At 34.6% G+C, this 22,997-nt stretch overlaps 4 protein-coding genes across 6 annotated transcripts; all 4 read left to right on the top strand.

Annotated features, from left to right (window-relative positions):
• The first annotated feature begins 4,117 nt into the window (after nt 1-4,117).
• On the top strand, nt 4,118-8,292 carry LOC140894673 (eukaryotic initiation factor 4A-3). The gene is made up of 8 exons (XM_073303238.1): nt 4,118-4,517; nt 5,034-5,274; nt 5,421-5,501; nt 5,859-5,966; nt 6,288-6,407; nt 6,833-7,000; nt 7,481-7,567; nt 7,899-8,292. The coding sequence occupies exons 1-8, from the start codon at nt 4,210-4,212 to the stop codon at nt 8,010-8,012; spliced, it is 1,227 nt and encodes a 408-aa protein (XP_073159339.1). The 5' UTR covers nt 4,118-4,209; the 3' UTR covers nt 8,013-8,292.
• Nucleotides 8,293-9,516: 1,224 nt separating this feature from the next.
• LOC140860371 (protein WHAT'S THIS FACTOR 9, mitochondrial) lies at nt 9,517-11,918 on the top strand. Its single transcript, XM_073263363.1, has 2 exons — nt 9,517-11,104; nt 11,797-11,918. Exon 1 carries the CDS (start codon nt 9,803-9,805, stop codon nt 11,069-11,071), a length of 1,269 nt encoding a protein of 422 aa, XP_073119464.1. The 5' UTR covers nt 9,517-9,802; the 3' UTR covers nt 11,072-11,104; nt 11,797-11,918.
• On the top strand, nt 11,681-15,584 carry LOC140860370 (uncharacterized). Of its 2 annotated transcripts, none has more exons than XM_073263362.1 (5): nt 11,681-12,087; nt 13,186-13,257; nt 13,802-13,870; nt 14,772-14,964; nt 15,080-15,584. In XM_073263362.1, the coding sequence occupies exons 1-5, from the start codon at nt 11,725-11,727 to the stop codon at nt 15,499-15,501; spliced, it is 1,119 nt and encodes a 372-aa protein (XP_073119463.1). In that variant the 5' UTR covers nt 11,681-11,724; the 3' UTR covers nt 15,502-15,584. The 2 variants fall into 2 exon arrangements, with proteins under 2 accessions (XP_073119463.1, XP_073119462.1); XM_073263361.1 differs by having other exon boundaries at nt 13,006-13,257; nt 15,080-15,583.
• A 4,379-nt stretch (nt 15,585-19,963) lies between these two features.
• LOC140860329 (NAC domain-containing protein 92-like) lies at nt 19,964-22,760 on the top strand. 2 transcript variants are annotated; one of them, XM_073263293.1, is made up of 3 exons: nt 19,964-20,555; nt 21,570-21,841; nt 22,032-22,760. In XM_073263293.1, the coding sequence occupies exons 1-3, from the start codon at nt 20,384-20,386 to the stop codon at nt 22,569-22,571; spliced, it is 984 nt and encodes a 327-aa protein (XP_073119394.1). In that variant the 5' UTR covers nt 19,964-20,383; the 3' UTR covers nt 22,572-22,760. The 2 variants fall into 2 exon arrangements, with proteins under 2 accessions (XP_073119394.1, XP_073119395.1); XM_073263294.1 differs by having other exon boundaries at nt 22,035-22,760.
• Nucleotides 22,761-22,997: the final 237 nt, after the last annotated feature.

Below are 22,997 nucleotides of genomic sequence, written 5' to 3' on the forward strand. Positions count from 1 at the left end.
AATGGTAGTTTATCATTCACACTGATCTGACTGTCCTTTCCATATATATTCATTTTATATCCCAGTTTGGATTCATCAAACTTCACATCCCTGGTGTTGAAGCACTTTGTACCTCTTGACTCCAGGTTCCAAACCTTATAACCCTTCACACCATCTGGATACCCAATGAATATACATCTGACTATCCTTGCTTCCAACTTGTCCTGTTTCATATGAGCATATGCAAGACATCTAATACTCTCAAGTTTGAATAGTTTGCTTGTGTTCCACTCCACTTTTCCATTGGTGTCTTGAAACCAATCGCACTGTATGGACACCTATTGACCAAATAGCACGCAGTAGAAAATGCTTTTCCCCAGAAGGACTTAGGAAGAGAAGCATTGATCAACATACATCTGACCATTTTCAGAAGAGTTCTATTCATTCTCTTTGCCAGGTCATTCTGTTGTGGTGTTCCTACCATTGTTCTGTGTCTGGTAATGCATTTTTCCTTACATAACTTCACTAACTTATTTGATAAGTATTCCAGCCCATTATCTGTTCTCATGTGATTAACTCTTCGATCACTCTTGTTCTCAACTGCCAGCAGCCATTCTCTGAACTTTTCATAAGCTTCATCCTTAGTCTTTAAGATGAATATACATACTCTCCTTGAGTAATCATCTATCAAAGACATGAAATATCTGCCTCCACCATGAGTTTCTGTCCGAGAAGGACCCCATAGATCTGAATGAATGTAGGCCAATGGTTGCTCAGTTGTGTGAATTCCTTGACCAAACGATACTCTTTTTTATTTTCCAAGAGCACAACTATCACACAACTCAAGTTATTCAATATTATCTTCACCTAACAGACCCTGTTTAGACAGCTCATGTAATCTCTTCTCACTTACATGTCCAAGCCTCAGATGTCATAGCTTGGTTCTGTCCTGCTGTTCCTGAATACTTGTTGTACTTCCAATAATCATTTCTCCTTTTAGTACATATAGGAGGTTCCTTTTGATAGACTTCATAACAACCAGTGATCCTTTTGACACTGAGATACTTCCTGCTTCTGATTTAAATGAATATCTCTGAGCATCAAGTGTTTCCAGTGATATCAAGTTTCTCTTCAACTCGGGCACATACCTCACCTTGGTGAGTACTCTGCCAATCCCATCATGCATCCTTATTCTTATATTTTCAGAGCCTTTTATTCTGCATGATTGATTGTTCCCCAACAGTACCTTGACCTGATCAGCCTCTTTCAGATTTTTCAAACCAAGATCTTATCGGACACATGTGAAAGGAGCATCCTGAATCCAATATTCATTCGTGATTTTGATCACCTTTAGAAACCACCAATACTTCTGCAGAGTCATATCCAGCTAAAGCTACGGCCAGAGTACCATCTTCTTTGGGTTTTTTCTGTTGCTTCCCTTTCCTTTCTGGACAATCTCTTCTTAGATGTCCAACCTTCTGACATGCATAGCACTTTATATTACCCAAATTTCTGTTCTGGTATCTTTCTTGACTCTTCGATCTGGATTTTGGCCTATATTTCCCATTGGATGTCCTCCTATCACTTCTGCCCCTCGCCATAAAACCTTCTCCATGTGATTCAGTGTTTGTGCTTGACTTTCTCTGAAATTCCTTGGATTGAATAGCATACATAACTTCTTCCAAGGTTATTGTCTGTTCTTTTCCATATAGCTAAACATCCCTGAAATTTTTATATGCTTTAGGAAGAGCATTCAAAAGTATCAAAGCCCGATCTTCATCCTCAAGTTTTACTTCAATATTCTCCAAGTCATTCAATATCTTGGTGAATTCTTCGATCTGGTTTTCAAGGTTCTTCTCATCCTTAATCACAAAGGAATACAACCTCTGTTTTATGTACAGACGGTTAGCCAAAGATTTCGTCATGTATAAATTCTCAAGTTTAAGCCACACCGCCGCTGCAGATTTTTCTCTGGCCACCTCCCGAAAAGGTCTATCACCCAGACAGAGAATAATTGCACTGTGTGCTTTCTCGAGTAATTAATCCTCGTTCTTTATATCATCAGACATCTTATCCTTCTTCTTAAGAGCTTCCACCAATCCTTGTTGTATCAGGATTGCCCGCATCTTAATTCTCCAGAGCGAGAAATCGTTTTTGCCCGTAAACTTATCAATATCAAACTTCATTGATCCCACCATCTTTGCTTAGTTTCACACAGACGGCGCCACTTATTAGGAATCAATCTGGAAGAATTCGATATTCCGAGAATTACCAGACACAAACACTGCAACAAGAACAATAATCCCAACGAGCAGATGAACCCAACACACACAGATCAAACACAAACTCACGCGAAAGCAAATAAACGACACAAGTGTTTACGTGGTTCGGCAAGGAATTTGCCTACGTCCACGGGAGAGCAACACAACACGTTTATTAATCACCAACAGAACAATCCAAGCTCAATCAATAGAGCTTATTACAGAGATGGACTAAGATAAACTCTCAAGATAGATACAGACTCAATTCAAGCTTTGAATCCTTGAATTCTTCCCGTCACAATCTTCGCTTAGTTTTTCTCCTCCGAAATCTCTCCTTCTTCTCTCTCAATATGTTCTGAAGAATTTGATTTTCTGTTATGTTCGTTGCAGCCAGCTTCCATCTGCTTATATAGAGAAATAAACCGTTTTTCATCTTGGGCTTTAGGTCAACACCAACTTATGACCCAATTATAAAGTCAACATGGTCCAACCCGATAAGTCTTCTCACATCAGTCTGATCTGCTCTTGTACTTCGATCTGCTTTGATCTGCCTTCAAGCTTATAGCTTCTTGGACACTCCATCTGACTTCTAACCAAGTCACAGTAATCGAGCAATCGATCTGCATGAACTCATCCGAAGACTCATCTGACCATCACTTCGATCTGATCCTAGTATTCGATCTGGACCATGAATTCATCTGATCACTGAACTTATCTGATCTGCACTATTTGATCTGATCTCTTCTCTATTCTTATTCAATCTGGTAGAAGCATACTTCAACATGAAAAAAAAATTTCAAATATTCATATGAACATTAGAAAAAAATGACATCCAACTTGTAATTTTTTTTTAAATACAGATGTTCAAATGAAAATATAAATATTTTCCAAAAAGAATAATAAAATCTTACAACAGGGGCACCATCAGACCCATGAATCCCTGCACCATAGGGATCAAAACTCTCTCTCTATATATGTATGCATATATAAAAATAATAAAATATGCCACACTTAAATTAAAATTTTACTTTGAAAGGGCTTTGAACATAAAAGAATAAAATTACATTATATTCATTACTATGTCTAAAATTAAAATTAATTTCATTATTCTTTGAAATTCTTTTTAAAATTCGCACAACTCGTACGTTGCATGTAATGTGTGCACAAAATTATATTTCAATATAAAATATTAGTTTATACATTATATTTTTAGTGTAAAATATAATGAGATTAAAATAATTTTTTTATAAAGTTAATAATTGAAGTTCATTATTACATTGGAAGAATAAGTTTTTGTGAGACTATTTCTATTTTCGTAAGACCGTTCGATTCCTCTATAATTGAAGTGAAAATTTATCACATAAAATTGACGATGAGGAAATAAAAGATTTTTGTGACTTTTTTTTTTTGAAAAAGAGAAATAGATAATAGCATTAATCTTAAAAAAAAAAAAAAGATTTTTGTGACTTTGAGCCTTGAGGCGTAAGTTACGAAAAAACCAAAAAAGAATTGTGGTATATCATAAAACACTAGGTATACTTTTTTTGTTGAAATATAAACACTAGGATATACTTATTCGGGAAAAACTCATAGACGATCTCAAGGGTCATTTTTATGAGACGGATCTTTTATATGGATTATCCATTAAAAAATATTACAATTTATGCCAAAAGTATTACTTATTATTATAAATATGGGTAGGGTTGACCCGTCTCACGGATGAGACCGTCTCACAGGAGTGTTACTCTACTTATTCTAGGACTATAATTTTATATATAGTACTACCTCCGTCTCATATATATTATCTTATTTAATTTTTACACAGATTAATTTTAAAAAATGTCTAAAATAATTTTTTTCCATATAAAAAATTTTGTGGCTTAGAGCTTGGTATTTGGTCCGCGAACCCTAATTAGAGTTCCTCCCGTTGGAATTTCTCGATTGGACGCTGATTAATATTAGAAGAAGAATGGCGGCTCCGGCGATGCAGAGAGGAGGCGGTGGGCGTCGAGTTATCGGGGAGGAGGATGCGAATCTGGTTTTCGAAACATCCAAGGGTGTGGAGCCAATTTTGAGCTTCGACGAGATGGGGATAAAAGATGATTTACTCAGAGGCATCTACAACTACGGATTCGAGAAACCCTCGGCTATACAGCAGCGAGCCGTGGTCCCGATAATCTCCGGCCGTGACGTCATAGCTCAGGCGCAGTCTGGCACGGGAAAGACTTCCATGATTGCCCTTGCTGTTTGCCAAATTGCTGATACCAAGTCCTCTGAGTATGGTTTCGGTCCTTTTTTGTTTGTACCTTTCTTCTTTTGTATTTGTATTTTTCATTGTAGTTAGAGTTGTATTGGTGCATGACGAAGTTATACTTTTATCTTCTGAGATATTTATTTTCTCTTGCTATGCCTGTACAATTTTTCTTTTTTCTTTTTGGTAGAGCTTAGTTTCCGGGTTTCTGTCATAATGTTACCATGATATGAGATTGTGTTTATAAATTGTTTTCTTTGCTGCTTTGATTTATGTCGGTGATAGGATTCACACTCTTTTGGACCTTTGGTTAAAAACTTACAAGTTACAACCTTTAAGTTCCCCATTTTCTTTGACTTTTATTATTCAGCTATACTTGAGAAGTTCTTGAGAGTAACTATAATATATAATTGGGGTTCAAAAACATGAACATAGGCATGTCTATTCCCATAGTTCTATTCTAAATTTTAACTGATTACCCATCCTTTACTTTGAGCATTCTATTCAGTGATTATTTTCTTTTCGTTTATTCCTTATTGTAGGGTCCAGGCTTTGATATTGTCTCCCACAAGAGAGCTGGCAGCTCAGACCGAGAAAGTAATTTTGGCTATTGGTGACTATATTAATATTCAAGCACATGCTTGTATTGGAGGTAAAAGTGTGGGCGAAGATATTAGAAAATTAGAACATGGAGTTCAAGTGGTTTCAGGGACACCCGGAAGAGTTTGTGACATGATTAAGAGGAGAACACTGCGAACCAGATCTATTAAATTGTTAATTCTCGTGAGTTTCATTTTTATCCCATGCTAGTATATCGTGTGCATCTGCAGGAGTTTAATATATTAGATAACTCCCTATATTATGTTTCACTGGTGGACTTAATTAGGCAGTTCTGATTCCTTTTATTTTTTGTTTTTGAAATTTATCAGGATGAATCTGATGAAATGCTGAGTAGAGGGTTTAAGGATCAGATTTATGATGTTTATAGATATCTTCCTCCAGAACTCCAGGTGCTCTATTTCTTCTTCCTTCATCCCTAAACCAGTATGTCCACGTGTATACATGATATCTGAAGTGCAGTTGCAAAATTTTTTGAAACTATCACTAGATGACAGATATGTTCAGTACTTCAGTGCATTCTGTAAAAATATTCTTAAAGGCACCCATCCTTTGCCTTGTAAAAGTGTCGAGGGTTTACCCCTGGCTGCATGGAATGACATTTTACGATTTTGGAGGTTCTTGGTTCTGGTTTAGTCTTGTACCCACTATGAAACAAGTACATGAACCATGACTTTGTTATCATTTACACAGAACTTGTATGTGCTGATTTCCAGCAGATTTATGACGTGTACTCATTGCTTTTTCAGGTTGTATTGATATCTGCAACCCTTCCAAATGAAATACTGGAGATCACAAGCAAATTCATGACTGATCCAGTTCGTATCCTTGTAAAACGTGATGAATTGACTCTGGAGGTGGGCATGTTTTCATGATTAATTTTCTACTTTAAGGGGAAAAGACTGTAAATGAAAGGGGGTGGTAGGAGGAAAGAAAGTGCTAGATTTATAGTTTGTATTTTCATTCAAACTCATCATATTTTTTATTAACAAAAGAATATAAGAGAATTTTGGCTTTGTTAATCTCAAAATATTGATTTACAAACTCTTTATTTTCCATTGCAAATCTTCAAGCAGTCCCACATATTTTAACAGGGGCCTTGGCTTTCCTGGTTCTCAGCATATACCAGAAATTATGTTTGGTTCTTGATATCTGATAGTCATTATATGTTTTGACAGGGCATCAAACAATTCTTTGTTGCAGTAGAGAGAGAGGAATGGAAATTTGATACTCTCTGTGATTTGTATGATACCCTTACCATTACTCAGGCTGTTATCTTCTGTAACACGAAGAGGAAGGTACTGGCTACTTTGGGCGCCAAGTTTTTTACCTGATCAAGTTTGCTTGTTTTTTCCGAATCCTGTGTCGTATAAGAACGTTCTGAATCCTGATATAAATTGGCTGGAACATTTTGCATTTTATTATATTACTTTGTGATCTGTCATGTTGTCAAATGTTATGCGAAAAAATCATAATTGGTGGCTAATATTAGTTGCATGGAGTCTAGGAAAGTGTCTTCATAGATTATAGGAGTCATGCGTTGTGTAAACCTTAAATACTTGTTAATGTCTGGATTTTGCTAGAAGAGAAAGTGGCATGTCTAAACATTATTAAATTTAATGGAAAACCCATGTGTTGCAGTTTCTTGTTTGTGGGTGGTCAATAGTTGATCGCCTTAGCATTTCATTTCACTGTTTTCATGATGTTCCTCCATGTATGACAGGTGGATTGGCTGACAGCAAAAATGCGTGAGAATAATTTTACTGTTTCATCTATGCATGGAGACATGCCTCAGAAAGAACGAGATGCAATTATGCAAGAATTCCGCTCAGGTCAAACTCGGGTTCTGATCACGACAGATGTTTGGGCTAGGGGAATTGATGTTCAACAGGCAAACTCCAGCTTCTTATTTCCTTATTTTGATTTTTATTTGACTTCAGAAGAAACTTCATGCGCTGGGAGAAGTTCTTTTGTCATCCAATGGATTGCAATTGAAAATAATGATGTGGAAGTTTGAATTGTGTTTTACAAAAGTTTTGGAAAGATGGATCATTGATAAGAAACCCCAGTCACAAAATTAACGCGCAGTATGCTTGATATTAAGCAGGGAAATTCCATAAAATTTGTTTAATACAATGAATTCTTGTGTAAGTTAATGTTTATATATACATATATATATATATTTATTTTATGGCTAACTATTTGTAGTAGAACAAACTGCTAGTTTTCTGAACATTTTGTTAGTTTTGTTGGGAGAAAAATATATCTTTGTTAATCTCTCTCTTGCTTCTCACAAGTTTTATCTCATTTGTAGTTAATTATTGACGGAATAATGTTACTGATTTCTCGTGGACGTTTTGAATTCTTGTAGGTTTCCCTGGTGATTAATTATGATCTTCCCAACAACAGAGAGCTTTACATTCATAGAATCGGTCGGTCTGGTCGGTTTGGAAGAAAGGTAATCTCAATTTGTCTCAATGTTTTCCTCGTTTAAAATGCCATGCAAGAATGTTAAGCTTGCAGAAATATGGAGCTAGAGAAGAATTATGTTCATGCTGGCTTTACCATAACTTAATTCTCATATTCAAATCTGTTAATTTTTCATGCTCCTACTGTGTTAGATGCTACCACCCTAGATATACCTTCGGAATTCAAGACAAATTATTTCTTTAATCTATTTTGAAGTATCTTATTTCTTTGAGGCTTATTAATATTAATTAATAATAATTAATTAATAATCCATATGATATCTAAACTTCATTATGTAATTTTCTATTTTGTTTGTGCAGGGTGTTGCTATAAACTTTGTGAAAAGTGACGACATCAAAATCTTAAGAGACATAGAGCAATATTACAGTACTCAGATTGATGAAATGCCAATGAACGTGGCTGATCTAATCTAATGTTCCTCCGGAACACTTCTCTTTGACTGGCCAGTGTAAACATTATGACCTGCGGAGGATGAGGAAATGGGATAGGTTTGTCATAGCTGCTTGCCTTTTGTAAAAACAAATCGATTGGCGTGGTTGTTTGTTTGCAGCGTGTGGTTTTTGAGTACAAATGGGTTGTCGTTCAGTATAATATTTGAGAACTTTAGTTCTTTGATAAAGTAGAGTTAAGTTGCGCCTTGGATTGGTATCGAACCGAAATCTTTGTTTCCTAATGTTGTGATTTTCCTACTTCTATCTTGGATTATTTTCTTGCTGTCACTATCATCTGCACATTTGCGTTCAATTGATTTGTGCATCTTAGCTATCCCCCTTGGGCCTAGCATCGAGGCGCAAGATTTATTGCTTTGCTGCGAGCCATCACGGTTCGGTTGTTTATGGCAGAAAACAATGCAGAGAGGAGTTGAGTCTGAGTAGTATCTGGGTAAGACTTTGAATTGGCAATTGATCCGATCAATTAGGTCCCGCTGGGCCTGGGTTTGTCTCCCGATCTACTTGTGGTTATAATATTTTATCGTCACATTTGATATTTGTAATCAAGCAAAATTGCACTCAGTTGTGTTGTTAGAAACAGTCTTGCTTTAACAAGAGATTCGTATGTTCAGATTCATATGAACGAGAAAGAAAATATGTATCTTCACCTCATTCTAATGTTGTAATAATACTCACAATAATAGTAATTTTTTAAAAAGTCACTTATTCAACATCGTCTCAAATGGAATCTGTCCCATTCGAGTTTTTGAGTGCGAATTCATCGGCTCAATTTTTTGTATGCGAAATGCGTGCAAAAAAGAAAAGTTATTAAATTTAACATATGAGCAATGTCTATATGCGAGCACCGAAAAACATTTCAAAAGATATATCACGACTACAACAAAATGATAAAATTAAAGGGAAATTATCGTGAATGGATCAATTACATGTTTTGTTTTTAAAAATAAAAATATATTACCCCGACATAATAACTTCTACTAGCGATTGTAAAAACATTCATTTGAGGAAATGCAAATTCAGTTGGCACTTTAGTTTTGTCATTTGTGGACACATTTGAGTTGAATGATGTAGCTCAAGGGAATGGGACTTTCAAATGATAAAAACATTCAAATGACTTTAGATTGGGAGATTCCTAACAAAAAAGACAAAAAGAATTGGAAACATCTTTATAAAAGAACTTAATTCATCACTCACAGAATTTGATTCAATATAATCTACCAATTTGTACATTACCAAATCACCTCATAAACTACAAACTATGCTGCCTTTTAGACCAGTTGATTCCCTCTGCATCATGCTACTATAGTACTCTTCTACCCAAACCAATATGCTGCAGCAACCCAAGGATAGCTCTGCTCAACAAATCGATATCAGAAGTCCTGGCACGTTTTTACCCGCTCGCTGGCGACGTTTCTGTTGATTGTGATGATCGTGGGGCTTGTTTCACCACAGCTAAGGTCAAGCACGCGCTGTGTGAGTTCTTCGAAAACCCAGATCTTAAAGCTATCGCCAGCTTTCTCAGCTGTGATGAATCTCATGTGACGAACATCCAGGCTAGTTTGTTCGAATGCGGCGGAATCGCCATTGGATTATGCGTTTCACACAGGATTCTTGATCTATTTAGCCTTTCTTCATGAGCCGGCGAATCAATCATATTCAACAACCCTCTGATCGAAGCATTTGCAGATGCGCGTCAAACACGTTCGACGAAATGTGTAACTGGAAAAATATTGCTTTCTAGTTGAAGAAACATGTTCTTCGTGCGAGGGTGGAGGAGATTCGACCCTTCTGTTTCTTGTTTTAATTACCTTTACCTGTCAATTGATTTTCGAATTCAGAAGCGATACCTTGTCAATGTGAAGCTCAAGTGGGCAAAAGACAGGTTTCTTGATAATGTAGTCTCTAGCAGTCTACGTCTCAAAGCTACTTGCACCCTTATTTCGATTATAGGAACACATCCTGATTACTGCCTCCCCATTCACATCCTTTCCAAGCATCGTGGCCAGCTTGGTCTGCCGTACGACCTCAAAGTCGCCACTTTTATCCGACGCTACCCAAACATATTTCAAGAACTTTATGTCCCTGATTCCCGGGGTACCCCTGTTCCCTGGTATAAGCTAGCGCCCGAGGCTCTGAATGTTTATAACCAAGAAATGCATCTTATTTATGAGGAATGTTATGTGGATATTTTGCATAGGCTGCAAAAGTTGCTTATGCTCACTAAAGAAAGATTACTTCCCTTGCAAACAATTGAACAGCTGAGATGGGATTTGGGTTTGCCTTATGATTATGAGAACACTTTGGCAGTGAAGAATCCAGAGTCATTTTCATTCATGAAACTTCCAGATGAGCGTGTGGGATTGAAACTATTAGTTTGGAATGATAGCATAGCGGTATCCCATTTGGAGCATAGAAATTTGAAGCAAGAAGAGAAGAATGGGGCATTGTCATTTCCGGTTAGTTTCACAAGGGGTTTTGGATTGAAAAGAAAGTGCATGGAGTGGTTGCACGAGTGGCAAAAGCTGCCATACACTAGCCCTTACGTTGATGCATCCCATCTTGATTCAAGAACCGATACATCTGAAAAGAGGATCGTCGGGGTTTTTCACGAGCTTCTGCACCTTACAATCAATAAAAAGACTGAAAGAAAGAATGTGAGTAATCTGCGTGCTCCATTGGCGATGCCTCAAAAGTTCACTAAGGTGTTTGAAAGACACCCGGGGATCTTTTACATATCTCAAAAGGGTGGCTTACAAACTGTTGTCTTGAGAGAGGCGTATGATCGGGATCATCTTGTTGAGAAACATCCACTAGCTGATATTAGGGAAACTTATGCAAGCATGATGAAGGAAGGATTCTTGGACAGGAGTAGGGGACTGTATAAGAATGAGAGGAGGGCGATTCTTGAAGACAAACCAGTGACGAGTCCTTTCCGAAGAAGAAGAGATGGAGATGGATTCGAGTCTGATTCTGAGATGGATGGTTATTTGATTTCCGAATATGAGTCTGACGAGGGGTGAGATGGATTTAAATTTTCATCTCTCAAATTTTAGGTATTTTTTCATTTCTTGATCAAAAAAATATTGAAATGTATTATTATTGGATATTTAATCTTGATTAATTCGCTTCTTCGATAACTTTTAAATTTAAGGGGAATAAATTTGGTTGAAATTAGTTTGAATTATCATTAAATGGAAAGTAAAATTATACAAAAAATTTTGTGAGATGGTTCTACGAAATAATTTTAAGATATTGATATCTTATTTGGGTTATTTATAATTTTTTTTTTACTTTATGCAAATAAATATCTTTTTTTTATTATAAACATCGGCATAATTATTTGATTTCGATTTTCATTTATTGTTTGAACGAAAGCTCGAATATATAAAAATTGAGTCGAATTTGAAGATTAAACTTTCATTAATCAGCTCGATTTGTTTACACATTTAAAAATAGATTTTTTATGAGACCGTCTCACTTATTTTTTTTTTTTAATCAATAAGACATCAATCCTATCCATTTTTAAAAAATATTTTTTAAGAGACGTAGTTTATTATTTTATAAAAAAGATAAATAACTCACCCTCGACTAGAAGAATATTTGATATTTTAGTAGAAAATGTTATTTTTACTACGCCTTCTACATCAGAGTATCATTCTCCAATAAAAAGCCAATGGCCGCACCAGCGGCTGCAGCTTCTGCCAAATCCCTTATCAGAAAATTGCTTCTCCATTCACCTTCGCAGCGTTCTCCATTCAGATTTTCCATCTCCACAGCTGCAACTAAGGCAACATACAGCAAACTCGCCAGCAAAAACAAGGCAAACAGAGCAAATAAGCAGAAAGCTGAGTTGCTGCTGAAGAGGCGTACGCGCTCGGGCCGGGAGCTCGATGAGGATGGGTTTTCGAAGCAATTTGGAAAGGATAATTCAGCCCATGTACCCGTTTTGCTCGGCGAAGTGCTCGACGTATTTGCTTCGGTACCCCTCAAGTCTTTTGTTGATTGCACGCTTGGTGCCGCTGGACATTCCGCCACGGTGGGTGAATTTTCGATTCTAATTATTGGGTCTTGTTGTTTTGGAATGTTTCTTTTGCACTTTGGTGATTTTTGATTCAAGGTTATGTTTTGTTTGTTGTGGTATGAAATGAAATGGGAATGATTCAACTGGGGTATCTTCGTTATAGCTTTGATTGATTATGTATTTGTTGTTGCATATGTTTTGGAACTGTTCAAGAATTGGGACATTTACTGAAAGCATTTTATTTGAGTTAATCTGGGTGACGATCAGTGTACCAGGAGTCTATTTTTCTGTGAGTTAATATGGTGACAATTTAGGATAGCCAATTCAAGAATAATGTATCCGAGAAACTAGAAGTTTCGAAAAGATTAAACATGAACATTTTAATCTTCATAATCTGTGGTGGGTTCCTTTTATGGATGGGGGTTCTAATTGACTTACTGACATGAGGTTGTAAAAGTTACAAGATGTAGGAAAAATTTTAGGCATGGTCAGATAAACCAATTATTTAAATGTAATATTGTGTTGTTTATGCATAAGCAACTCCTTGTGGGAAATTTGTCTCTAACAATCCAGATTTCAAGAAAATTTATGAGGGATAACTTGTTCCAATTTCACCTTTGTTTGGCCTTGAAACCGTTACTTATTTTAATATCAAGAATCAAGAGGCAAAATCTGGTTATATAGTTAATGTTGTTGTGCAATAGAGACAAGGTTGAAATTGAAGTAATATAATTGAAATAGGACCTTGAATTCAGTATAATTGTACAACTGTTGTTGGAGAAAATGAAGAACGAGGAGAAGAGGCGCATCGTCTCAGGTTTAATGGAATCACGTACTCTGATTTAAAGATTGAATTGAATTAACAAACGTTTGTCTGGAGCTGGTTCTTCATCATGTCTTTTAATTGGATAAATTAAACTGTAATAAATACAGATCATTCAGGCCCATCCAGAGATGGAACTTTATATTGGACTTGATGTTGATCCTGTAGCACATGAAATAGCTCAAAATCAAATAAACATGGTCTCGCATAAAGGTTCTGGTGACTCACTTTCAAGTTTACAAGTGTATACCTTTTTAAAGAACTTCAAAAACATTAAGGCTGTGCTTCAGGAAGTTGGTGGGAAACACTCAGATCCTGGAATTCAGGGTGTTTTGATGGATTTGGGGATGTCATCCATGCAGGTATGCTGTGAACCATTGTGTTGATTTTTTCCCCTATATTTTCCCTTCAAACTTATCCTTTCTAATTCAATACCCTGGGATGTATTCCGTGCTCTATTTATACCCATTTTACAACACACATTCCATCAAATTTGAAAGGATCGGCTTCCAAATTTACGAGAACATTCTAGAAATAAATAGTCATGGTACATGTGGCATTGAAACTATTAACGCGAAAAAGGTATCATATTTAGAAATTGAATTTTTTATAAAAAAATATCTTTTAAAAAAAAGGCTTTAGTAAGGGTATTTTATAAATTTGACACGACACACCAGAATATCATAGATGATTGGTCTAATGTGCTTATGAATTCAGCACTTCACTCAAGAGTGTCAAAGACGATTGGTCTAATGACTCTAGTGTACTTATCTATAATATAAAGTAAGTAATAGATATATAATAATTAAAAAAAGAACGAATATTTTAGTAAATTTAATTGTTTGCATACCAAAGTGATCAAATACAGATGTTCACATTATTCAAGGTCCTTATCCCATGATGCAGGTGAACAACGCCGAAAGAGGATTTAGTGTCCTTTCTGATGGGCCTCTTGATATGAGGATGGATCCCCAGGTGACTTGCTTCTGCTCATTATACAAGATCTTATGCCAAGAATTTTTTTTTTGGCCGGTATATTTTGAGTACCATGCTTTGCTGTGAAAAACAAGGGAATTAGACTGTAGGTATGACTAAAACCATTCAGTATCACCTCATCGCCGTATGAAAAGGCCCATCGTTTTCTACCGTTCCTTCAAACATATGGAGTGAAAATGTGAAATAGGTTATGTAATTTATCAGATCCCCACTTTTCTTACTGAAAATGGTTTTTGTTGCTCATCATCTTCTCATATGACCAGTCTAGGGTGCATCAATATTTAATTATAAGGGTCCTAGTGCACTTATGGCGAGGGATCTGTTGAACTTAACCATGTACCTCACCTTCAGCGCCGCTAGTTCGAATGTTCTCTTGAGGAGCAACAAATGCTGACACAGCTGTTGAATTGTTACGTTTGAGCTATCACACGGTTTAATATATTTTGGCTTACACTGTTATCAACTAGCTAAACTTCTAGTGCACAAGCGTTCGGTTCCACAGTTACTTGATGTGTTTACTTGAGTAGTTTAGGCAGTATGCTATGATTTCATTCACCATTTACTTGCAACGGTTAATGATGCAAGACAGTTCAATCCCACTCCTATGTTGGAAGGACTAAACTACTTATATGCTGCTTCTGTAGCTGAGAAAATTGAACTTGTAGTCTTGCCTGTTATTATTGCCTATAAAAGTTGATTCTGCCAAATCTGATTAGATTTGTGATTTGGTCATTCACATTCCATTTTAGTAATTCTTGCGGCGGATCACTGTATTATTGAAAAGATATGAAGTCAAATTTGGTTTTAATCTCTTTCATTCACTTTCATGGATCGTTTATGCATGTATTCTCGATGTACTGATTGAGCAGGGTTATGACAGGCAAGCCTAACAGCTGAGGACATAGTAAATACGTGGCCAGATTCTGAATTGGGTCGAATTTTGCGTGACTATGGTGAAGAAAGCAATTGGTTTTCGCTACAAAACAAAATCGTCAAGGCACGTTCAACCGGTGGACTGCATTCAACAAATGAACTTGTTAACCTTATTCGGACCTCAACTTCTTGGACAAGAGGTAGTGAGCTTACCCCTTTTATCTATTCCATTTGTTTCTTCGACTGATGCAATAAATAATGGATTGATGCCAAAAACACTTAATTTGACACTAAACCATTTTTGATTTAACACAGGAGGCAGACATGGTTGGATCAAGACTGCCACACGGGTTTTTCAAGCTTTACGAATAGCAGTGAATGATGAACTCAACACATTGAGGGATTCCATCCATTCTTGTTTCGATTGCCTTGCTCCAGGAGGAAGGCTTGCCGTTATCTCGTTCCACAGCTTGGAAGACAGGATTGTGAAACAAACATTCTTAAACATTACTAACTGCAGCCAAGAGAGTACTGGTGAAGAGGAAGAGGCAGAATGCTCCAATTTTCCTTCGAAAATCGAGCCATATAACGGTAAAAATGAAACATGGATAAAGCAGATAGTGCAAGGAAAGCATGCAGTTATCCTGACAAAGAGACCCATGACTCCATCTGAATCAGAGGAGAAACTGAACCCAAGAAGTAGGAGTGCTAAACTTAGGGTTATACAAAAAAAATGAAGAATCTTTGTATTTAACTTTTTAAAACAGTTTTGTTGGGTGTATCATCATCACTAGCAAATAAAAGCATTTTTTAAAATTATTAATCTTATTTAAATTATTGCATGTAATTAAGTGGGATTAATTGGCTTGTTGAATTCATCATAGACTTGTTTCCCACCTAACATTATCTTCGGACATGATGAGCAAGTTAGTTGGGACTCTTATCAAGTTAATTTCAAGAAGGAAATTAACTGTATTAGTAATAATACCCTCAGCTAACCCTAGTAGTTGTATATATAGACCCCTTGGAAAGTTAAAACGATTTACGTAGCATTTTCAAATGCTTAAAAAATATTATGGAATTTCTACAATTTTGTAAAGAAAAATTCATAATCACGTTTTCCAAGTATATATGAAAACATTACCTTAAACAGTGTGTGTGGTTTTTTTTTTTTTTTTTTTTTTTTTTAAAATATAAAAAATCAGTATTTTTCATGTTCCCGTTTCTTCTGTTAAGGATATTGCCTATTCGAGTTTGCTGCCTTAGTCAAATTTCTCATTCCGTACTCCAACACAGTATTTCTACAACTCTTCTGGAAGCAAACATTAAACCCTAGTTAGTATACTTTTCAATGTTTTCATCATCTTATGAAATTATTTCCTTTCTAAATTTCATTTAATCACTAAATTAATAATTAAACATGAAACAACCGATAAATCATTAAGGTAGTGTTTGCAACCTTTAAAAATAAGTAATTATATATGGATTTTTTTCCCACAAATTTGTTAAGAAAAAATCCATAATCACTTATTTTGAGAGGTTGTAAATACTCCCTAAATCGTCATCTGAGCCATAGACATTTACACCGATATATTATATATACTGAATATAAACATGCATGTATGTATGTATATACCATATATGTATATTATTTTTCTTCACTCTTGAAGTGTTTGACAAAAGGTAGACCGAGCATATGAAACAATTATCAGCTAAACCAGCCTGTTGCTCTTCAATACTTCTAGATAATTAATCTTTCTTGACAAGGGCTTGCCAACTAAAACATCGCAAATTATATCGACTGAGTCGTCGTTAATTAACAACAAACATTACAATAAAGCATCTCATGACACAAAACATCGATGTCACGCCTAAAAATGTGTTCATGAAGCTGTCGAAATGCATGCCAATAATTAATTTCGCATTCAACGTTTTAACCAAACTGGCAAGAAATGTTTCTTGTTTAATATATATATTCAAGATATGCATATATGTAACTGGATGATTTCATCTTCAACTTGGTTCGACGAAATCGTCTGCATATTTGTTTCTTCTAATTATGATGCTTTTCAAAATGCATGGCCGGTAATCACGTTCACATTGGAAGGGAGAAATGTATACTATATATCCATCTAGGAAAAAAGACCAAAACTTTGAAAAATATTTTAAAATAAAATGAAGTGTAGAACAAGTAGTCTATCATATCTGCATCTAGCCATATAATTGATTAGAAAAATAATCTTATTTTTAATACCTTTTTTTGTTGGAAATATATTTTTAATACCCTTCAAAGGCACAGCTTGGTTCGTGTACGAGATGATGCATGATGCATAATCTAATGATGATAAATCAATATACTTGAATAATATAATGGTGCATCACACTAATATATCATTTATAATACTTGAACGAAGCATTGGACAAAGCAAATATGATTATTAATCCATCAATGTTTTATCATCCGCTTGGTGCAGATGATAAAATTTAACGGGAGCATACACCTAGAATAACATCACATGCAACAGTAGAGGGGACACTAATGGGAAATTGATTGATACTCCTTCGTGAAATTAATAGATAATTTGAAGTGAATGACAAGTTAAACACAGATAGAGATGGATCGGATAGTGACTCTTGCAGCAGACTGTTCTTACAACCTCGATCGGTCTATTATAAACCCTAATTTAATTGTTGCAAGACTATAACGACTCCGCTTTAAGCAAGAAATTTGCTAAAAAACAAATGATCGATCCATTGAAAAAATATATATCAAGATCTTGTTGATATTGTAATAACAACACGAAATGTGGATATAGAAAAAGAATTAGTTATTTAACATATAATGCCCCAGCTATTTTAATGTCGTTCTTGGTTTAATTTCATCCATCGATCTTTGTTGTGCAATTAACTAATTTACATAGTTATGTCGGGTGAATAGCAGAAACTATCAAGTTTTGATTACAAATGAGTAGTGACAAGCTAGTTTAAGGTAGTGTTTGAGAGAGATTTTAGGAAGCACTTCTCAGTTTTTTTTAAACAAAAAATTCCAAAATTTTGTGAAAAAACTGAGAAGTACTGCTTCCTACACTACCTAAATCGTTTCGAAAAGTAATCAATTTTTGTTTGGAGGAAAAAAGAACAAAAAATATTAGGATTTTGATCTTGAAAGTTGGCTTGTTCGTCAAAGTTTGTTTTATAAACCAGTAATTAAATACGTATATATTCCAAAAAAATTATAAGTTTCGTTTGGACATGTACTTATAAAATATTATTATAAAAGTATTTTTTTTTCCGTTTGAACATGTACTTATAAAACATTATTATAATTTTTTTTAAAAAAAACTTTTTATAAAATATTTGAAAAGTTGTTTTAAGAATAAATATGTGTTTGAACAACTATTTTATAAAGACATTTAACATTTCAAAAGTAATTTTTTTTATCTTTGCCTTCCATAGTTCTATTCTAAAAACTTCTACAAATATATCTTTAAATATTCTTTAAAATTATACTTGGAGAATACTTTGTAAAAAATATTTTCCAAAAATAATTTACAAAAATTTTATCCAAACACATACTTTAAGTTTTTTCACTTATAAAATATTAAAATATTTTTATAGTACATGTCCAAACAGAACCATAGTTTGGCTAAATTTAGTAAGTAGGATTTCAAATTCATTTCTTTTAAATTTAATAGTATTTACGAAAGGATACTTGAATTTTGTGTCACTTAGAATCCATTCTTCATTCAATCAAGTGCGATCTTATGATGCATCCAAAAAGAGAAAATGAAAAACTCTTAGACTAGATTAGGGCCGATATACCATACTAAAATACTGAATTATCGAGATACCATATGTAAATTTTCTCGATATATAGACATTTTTTTGGTATATCGAAATTTTTCTCAGTATTAGTATGTAATTTTTTTCATACCAAAATTTTGAAATTTCGGTATCGGTACCGGTATGAATATTTTTCATATCGTTATTTTTGGTACGGTATACCGAAAACCCACTCCTAGATTAGATGCTTAATTAGATTATTTTCAAAGGAAGTTAACAAGTTACAGAATAACGATTCAATCTGTGTATACATATTTGGAAAAATTACAAAAATATTATTTCATTATAAGTTTTTTTTTCATTTTCGGTCCTATAAGTGAGTCATCAAAGTTTGGCCTTAGTTCAACAATTATTTTTCACCTTTTATTACTTTTTCACTAGTACGTGACGTGGTATCACATATCGATATTGTGATATATGATATTGTTGGTATGACATCAAACATGCATGACAATTTATAAGACTTAAAACATCAAAATTTAAAATATTAAGACAATTTATAGGATGAAATTCATAATATTTTCACATTTATTTAATATAAATTTTACGAAAATTATATGCCCAGCATGTTTGTATTTTGACAATTTTAGTCTTTGGTTGTCGAAATTGAATATTAGCCATATATATTTCAATTTTGATAGTTTAATTTTTCAATCAGGATTGCTGATGTGAGATTGCATGTATGAGCACTTTGCCATCAAGCCAATATTGCGTTAGAAAATCGACCAAAATTACAGCATCCAAATGGATCGGAAAATAACAAATACAGTGAACTAACACTGAAATTTCATAAAATTAAAAATCATAAATCACAAAGATATTATACATTATAAAATTAAAATTGCAATTTTTCCTTTATATTAGGGTAGAAATTTAAACAATAATTATTTCGATGTATTGAATGTATGCTACAACCTATAATTAATAACAGAAAAAAGTGGCAATGCGTGACACGTAAAATTTGAAAACAAACTCAACACAAAACCCAATGACAAAATTCGATAGATCATTATAATATTATAAACCATTGTGATCATCTGCCCATGATTCAAATCAAGAAGTTCACTAGCTTAATTAAGTGTTCACAAATTTGTGTGGTCTACAATTATTAGTACATATATTCATGAGATACAACCAATTAAGGGGCAAAGGTGTCATCTTCCTAGTCCAATTATTTGTTCAATTAATTAGTAGCCTAATCAAATGGTGTACCAAGCAATGGTCAAGGAGTAGTACTACATATCGTGTCCAATAAAATCAAAGTTAGGTGAGAGCTTCAAAGTTACACTTTCTATTTCTCTCATTTATACTCAAATTCTTCTTCTTCTTCTTCACCTCATACAAGCTAAACAAATCCTAGAGTACTTAGCATATTCCCTTATGCATTTTATCTCTGTGTTAATTTCCATACAATATTATTCATCATAATGAATATACATGAAAACCTTCATGCAAGTCAAGAAATTATATTTATTGTTTAATTTCTGTTTTCTTGCACCACAATTAAATTAATAAATCAACCACCCGAAAACCCTAGTGAAAGCCAATTATAAATCTCTATTCTTCTTGTTTTCACGATCCTTTTTCTCCCCTCGATTCTTCTATCATTTAAGAGGGCCATAGCTGAGTCGAAGGAACTTTTCTTCGGAAAAAGTTCGAAATCTTGTCATTTTTCTAACACCATTTTGACTTCATAATTAGGGTTTTCTTGGTCCATCTCGAAGAAACATTTCTCCGGAATACTAGGTTAGGAAAGATTAGTTCAAAGGCAAGAAAATGGAAGGTGGAGAAGTGAAACTGGACAAGTTGCCACCAGGGTTTCGATTTCATCCGACCGATGAAGAGCTGATCACGTATTATCTGATTAACAAAGTTTCAGATGCAAACTTCACGGAAAGAGCTATTGGAGATGTCGATCTTAACAAGTGCGAGCCGTGGGATCTTCCAGGTACGTACCTACTAATTGTTCTTTTAGCTAAAAAAAATCTTTCCTACTTTATTTGTAGTTAAGAGCTGCTTGAAACAAGCATAACTTTCCATAATTTTCAAATATGTCTAGCTAGGGTTTTGGGGATCACGTATTTTAGGATTTGTGAGAATATACATAGTATATATGCCATATAAATACTAGCAATCAACGCGCGCTCGAATCATCAAAGATGAGTAGATTTTTTAATCCAATCAATTGTTTTTATGATTCTTTAGTAATTTATGATCTAAAATCGAGCATGACTATAAATTCATAAGTTTAAATAAGGTTAGATTAACATGATGAGACGTTTGAGAATTTGGAAATGAATTGAGCAACTAATATGTTAATTAAAGTGGGTTTTTATAATGCTTATTTTTATTAACAACGGGAAATTAATGTATTATAATTATATATTTCATTCACTTAAAATTACCAAAAGTATTATGTGTTATAATATAGTATTAATGTGTTATATACATCTTCATGGTGCATAGTGTTATGATTTTTGAATTTTTCTTTCCGAAACATTTCTTTGAAATTTAGCTGTATAAAAAATTCTTTCAGAAATTAAAATTAATAGGTATTGCGATATCATGTGTAAGGAGAATATTTGAACTGATAATAAGAAAATTTGTTTTACCAAAATTTATATGTTCAATATCATGTATTGAAAAGGAAAATTTCAAATGAACACAAGTTACAAGTCTCAAGGAATAGTTTTCACTTCTTTTGTGATTTTTATATATGCGCACCAATAATTTAAATAAAATTTAAAGATTTCCAAACAATTTACAAATTCAACTCCATGAACATAAAAAAATTCTATATTTAATCTCTTCCCACGCATCATTAATATATATTTTCGGATCGCTTTCATCTCATTTTGAGAGCATGCATGCATATATACACGAATGCAGCACGCACGAACCACGCACGCATGAACATACGAGTTTCTTGATATAAACATATCAATAAATATATATAATGCAGCGAAGGCGAAAATGGGAGAAAAAGAGTGGTATTTCTTCAGCCTGAGGGACAGAAAATACCCAACGGGGGTGAGGACGAATCGAGCCACCAACACTGGATATTGGAAAACCACGGGAAAGGATAAAGAGATATACAACAGCAGCACCTCCGAGCAAGTTGGGATGAAGAAGACATTAGTGTTTTACAAAGGAAGAGCTCCCAGAGGAGAAAAATCCAATTGGGTTATGCACGAATATCGCATTCATTCTAAATCTGCCTATAGAACCACCAAGGTACATATATATATATTAATGGTGCTTACCTTAATTGTAATACATGATTTCTTATTATTAAAAAAAAAAAAATTCAAGCTAGTAGCTTGTAATAAATTAAGTTATTAATTAAATATAAAATGTCTTACATTTTTTGACATTATTTCAAAGTTCTAACATAGGGATACAATTAAAATTTGGTTTTTTCCAGCAGGATGAATGGGTGGTTTGCAGAGTGTTTCAGAAGAGTATAGGTGGGAAAAAGTACCCTTCAAACCAGCCAAGGGGGGTCAACCCTTTCACCTACAATCTTGATCAAATACCTCAAAATCCCAACATTAATCACCACTCACACATCATGCACCCTGAAAACTTCCAGTTTCCCTCAAGAAACTACATGACTCCGGCAGAACTACAAGAAGTTCTCATACGGGCCGGCGGTGGCGGTGGCGGTGGCGGTGGCTCAAGTAATAACATGATCAACATGCCAATAATCCCACCACAGATGAATTACGGCGGTGGCGGTGGAAGTGGTGGTGGTTGTTTCACTATATCAGGTTTGAACTTGAATCTTGGCGGTGGGCCGGCCTCGGCACAAGCACCGATGAGGCCGATGGTTCCGCCTATGCCACCGGGGATGAATAATCAGGATTTGGGTTCATCTATGATGAATGAGGGGTATGGAGGAGATAACAGGTTTATGGGAATGGAGAATTGTGGTGATTTGGAAAACTACTGGGCTGGTTACTGATGCAAGGAGTAAAAGGAGAGGATTTCAAGTTGGCTTGTGAAATTGGAGACAATTGTATCATAAAAAAATTGCTTAATTAGAAGGCAGTAATTTGGATTAATAGTTTTTTAGTGTTGTTTGGTTTGACTTGTTTGCATGCATGTTGTTGGAAATTAAACCCTAGCTAGTTAGCTAGTTAGTTTATTCCAAGTGTTTGGCAAGAATACATATGAAGTGTTCAAAAGGATCATTTCACTGTACATTTTTCTTGCTATTGTTAGAATGATTTCAAGTACATGCATGTAACCATAAAACCTAAAGTACGTCTTCATTTTATAGTCACGTTTTACAATATATTAATCCAAAATAGACAAATTTATAGGACAAATTTGATTATTTAATTTTTCCTAAAAAACAATACGTGTATATATGTGCGCATGCAGGGCG

Source organism: Henckelia pumila, chromosome 4 (genome assembly GCF_033568475.1).
Source record: "Henckelia pumila isolate YLH828 chromosome 4, ASM3356847v2, whole genome shotgun sequence".
NCBI classification, from domain to species: Eukaryota; Viridiplantae; Streptophyta; class Magnoliopsida; order Lamiales; family Gesneriaceae; genus Henckelia; species Henckelia pumila.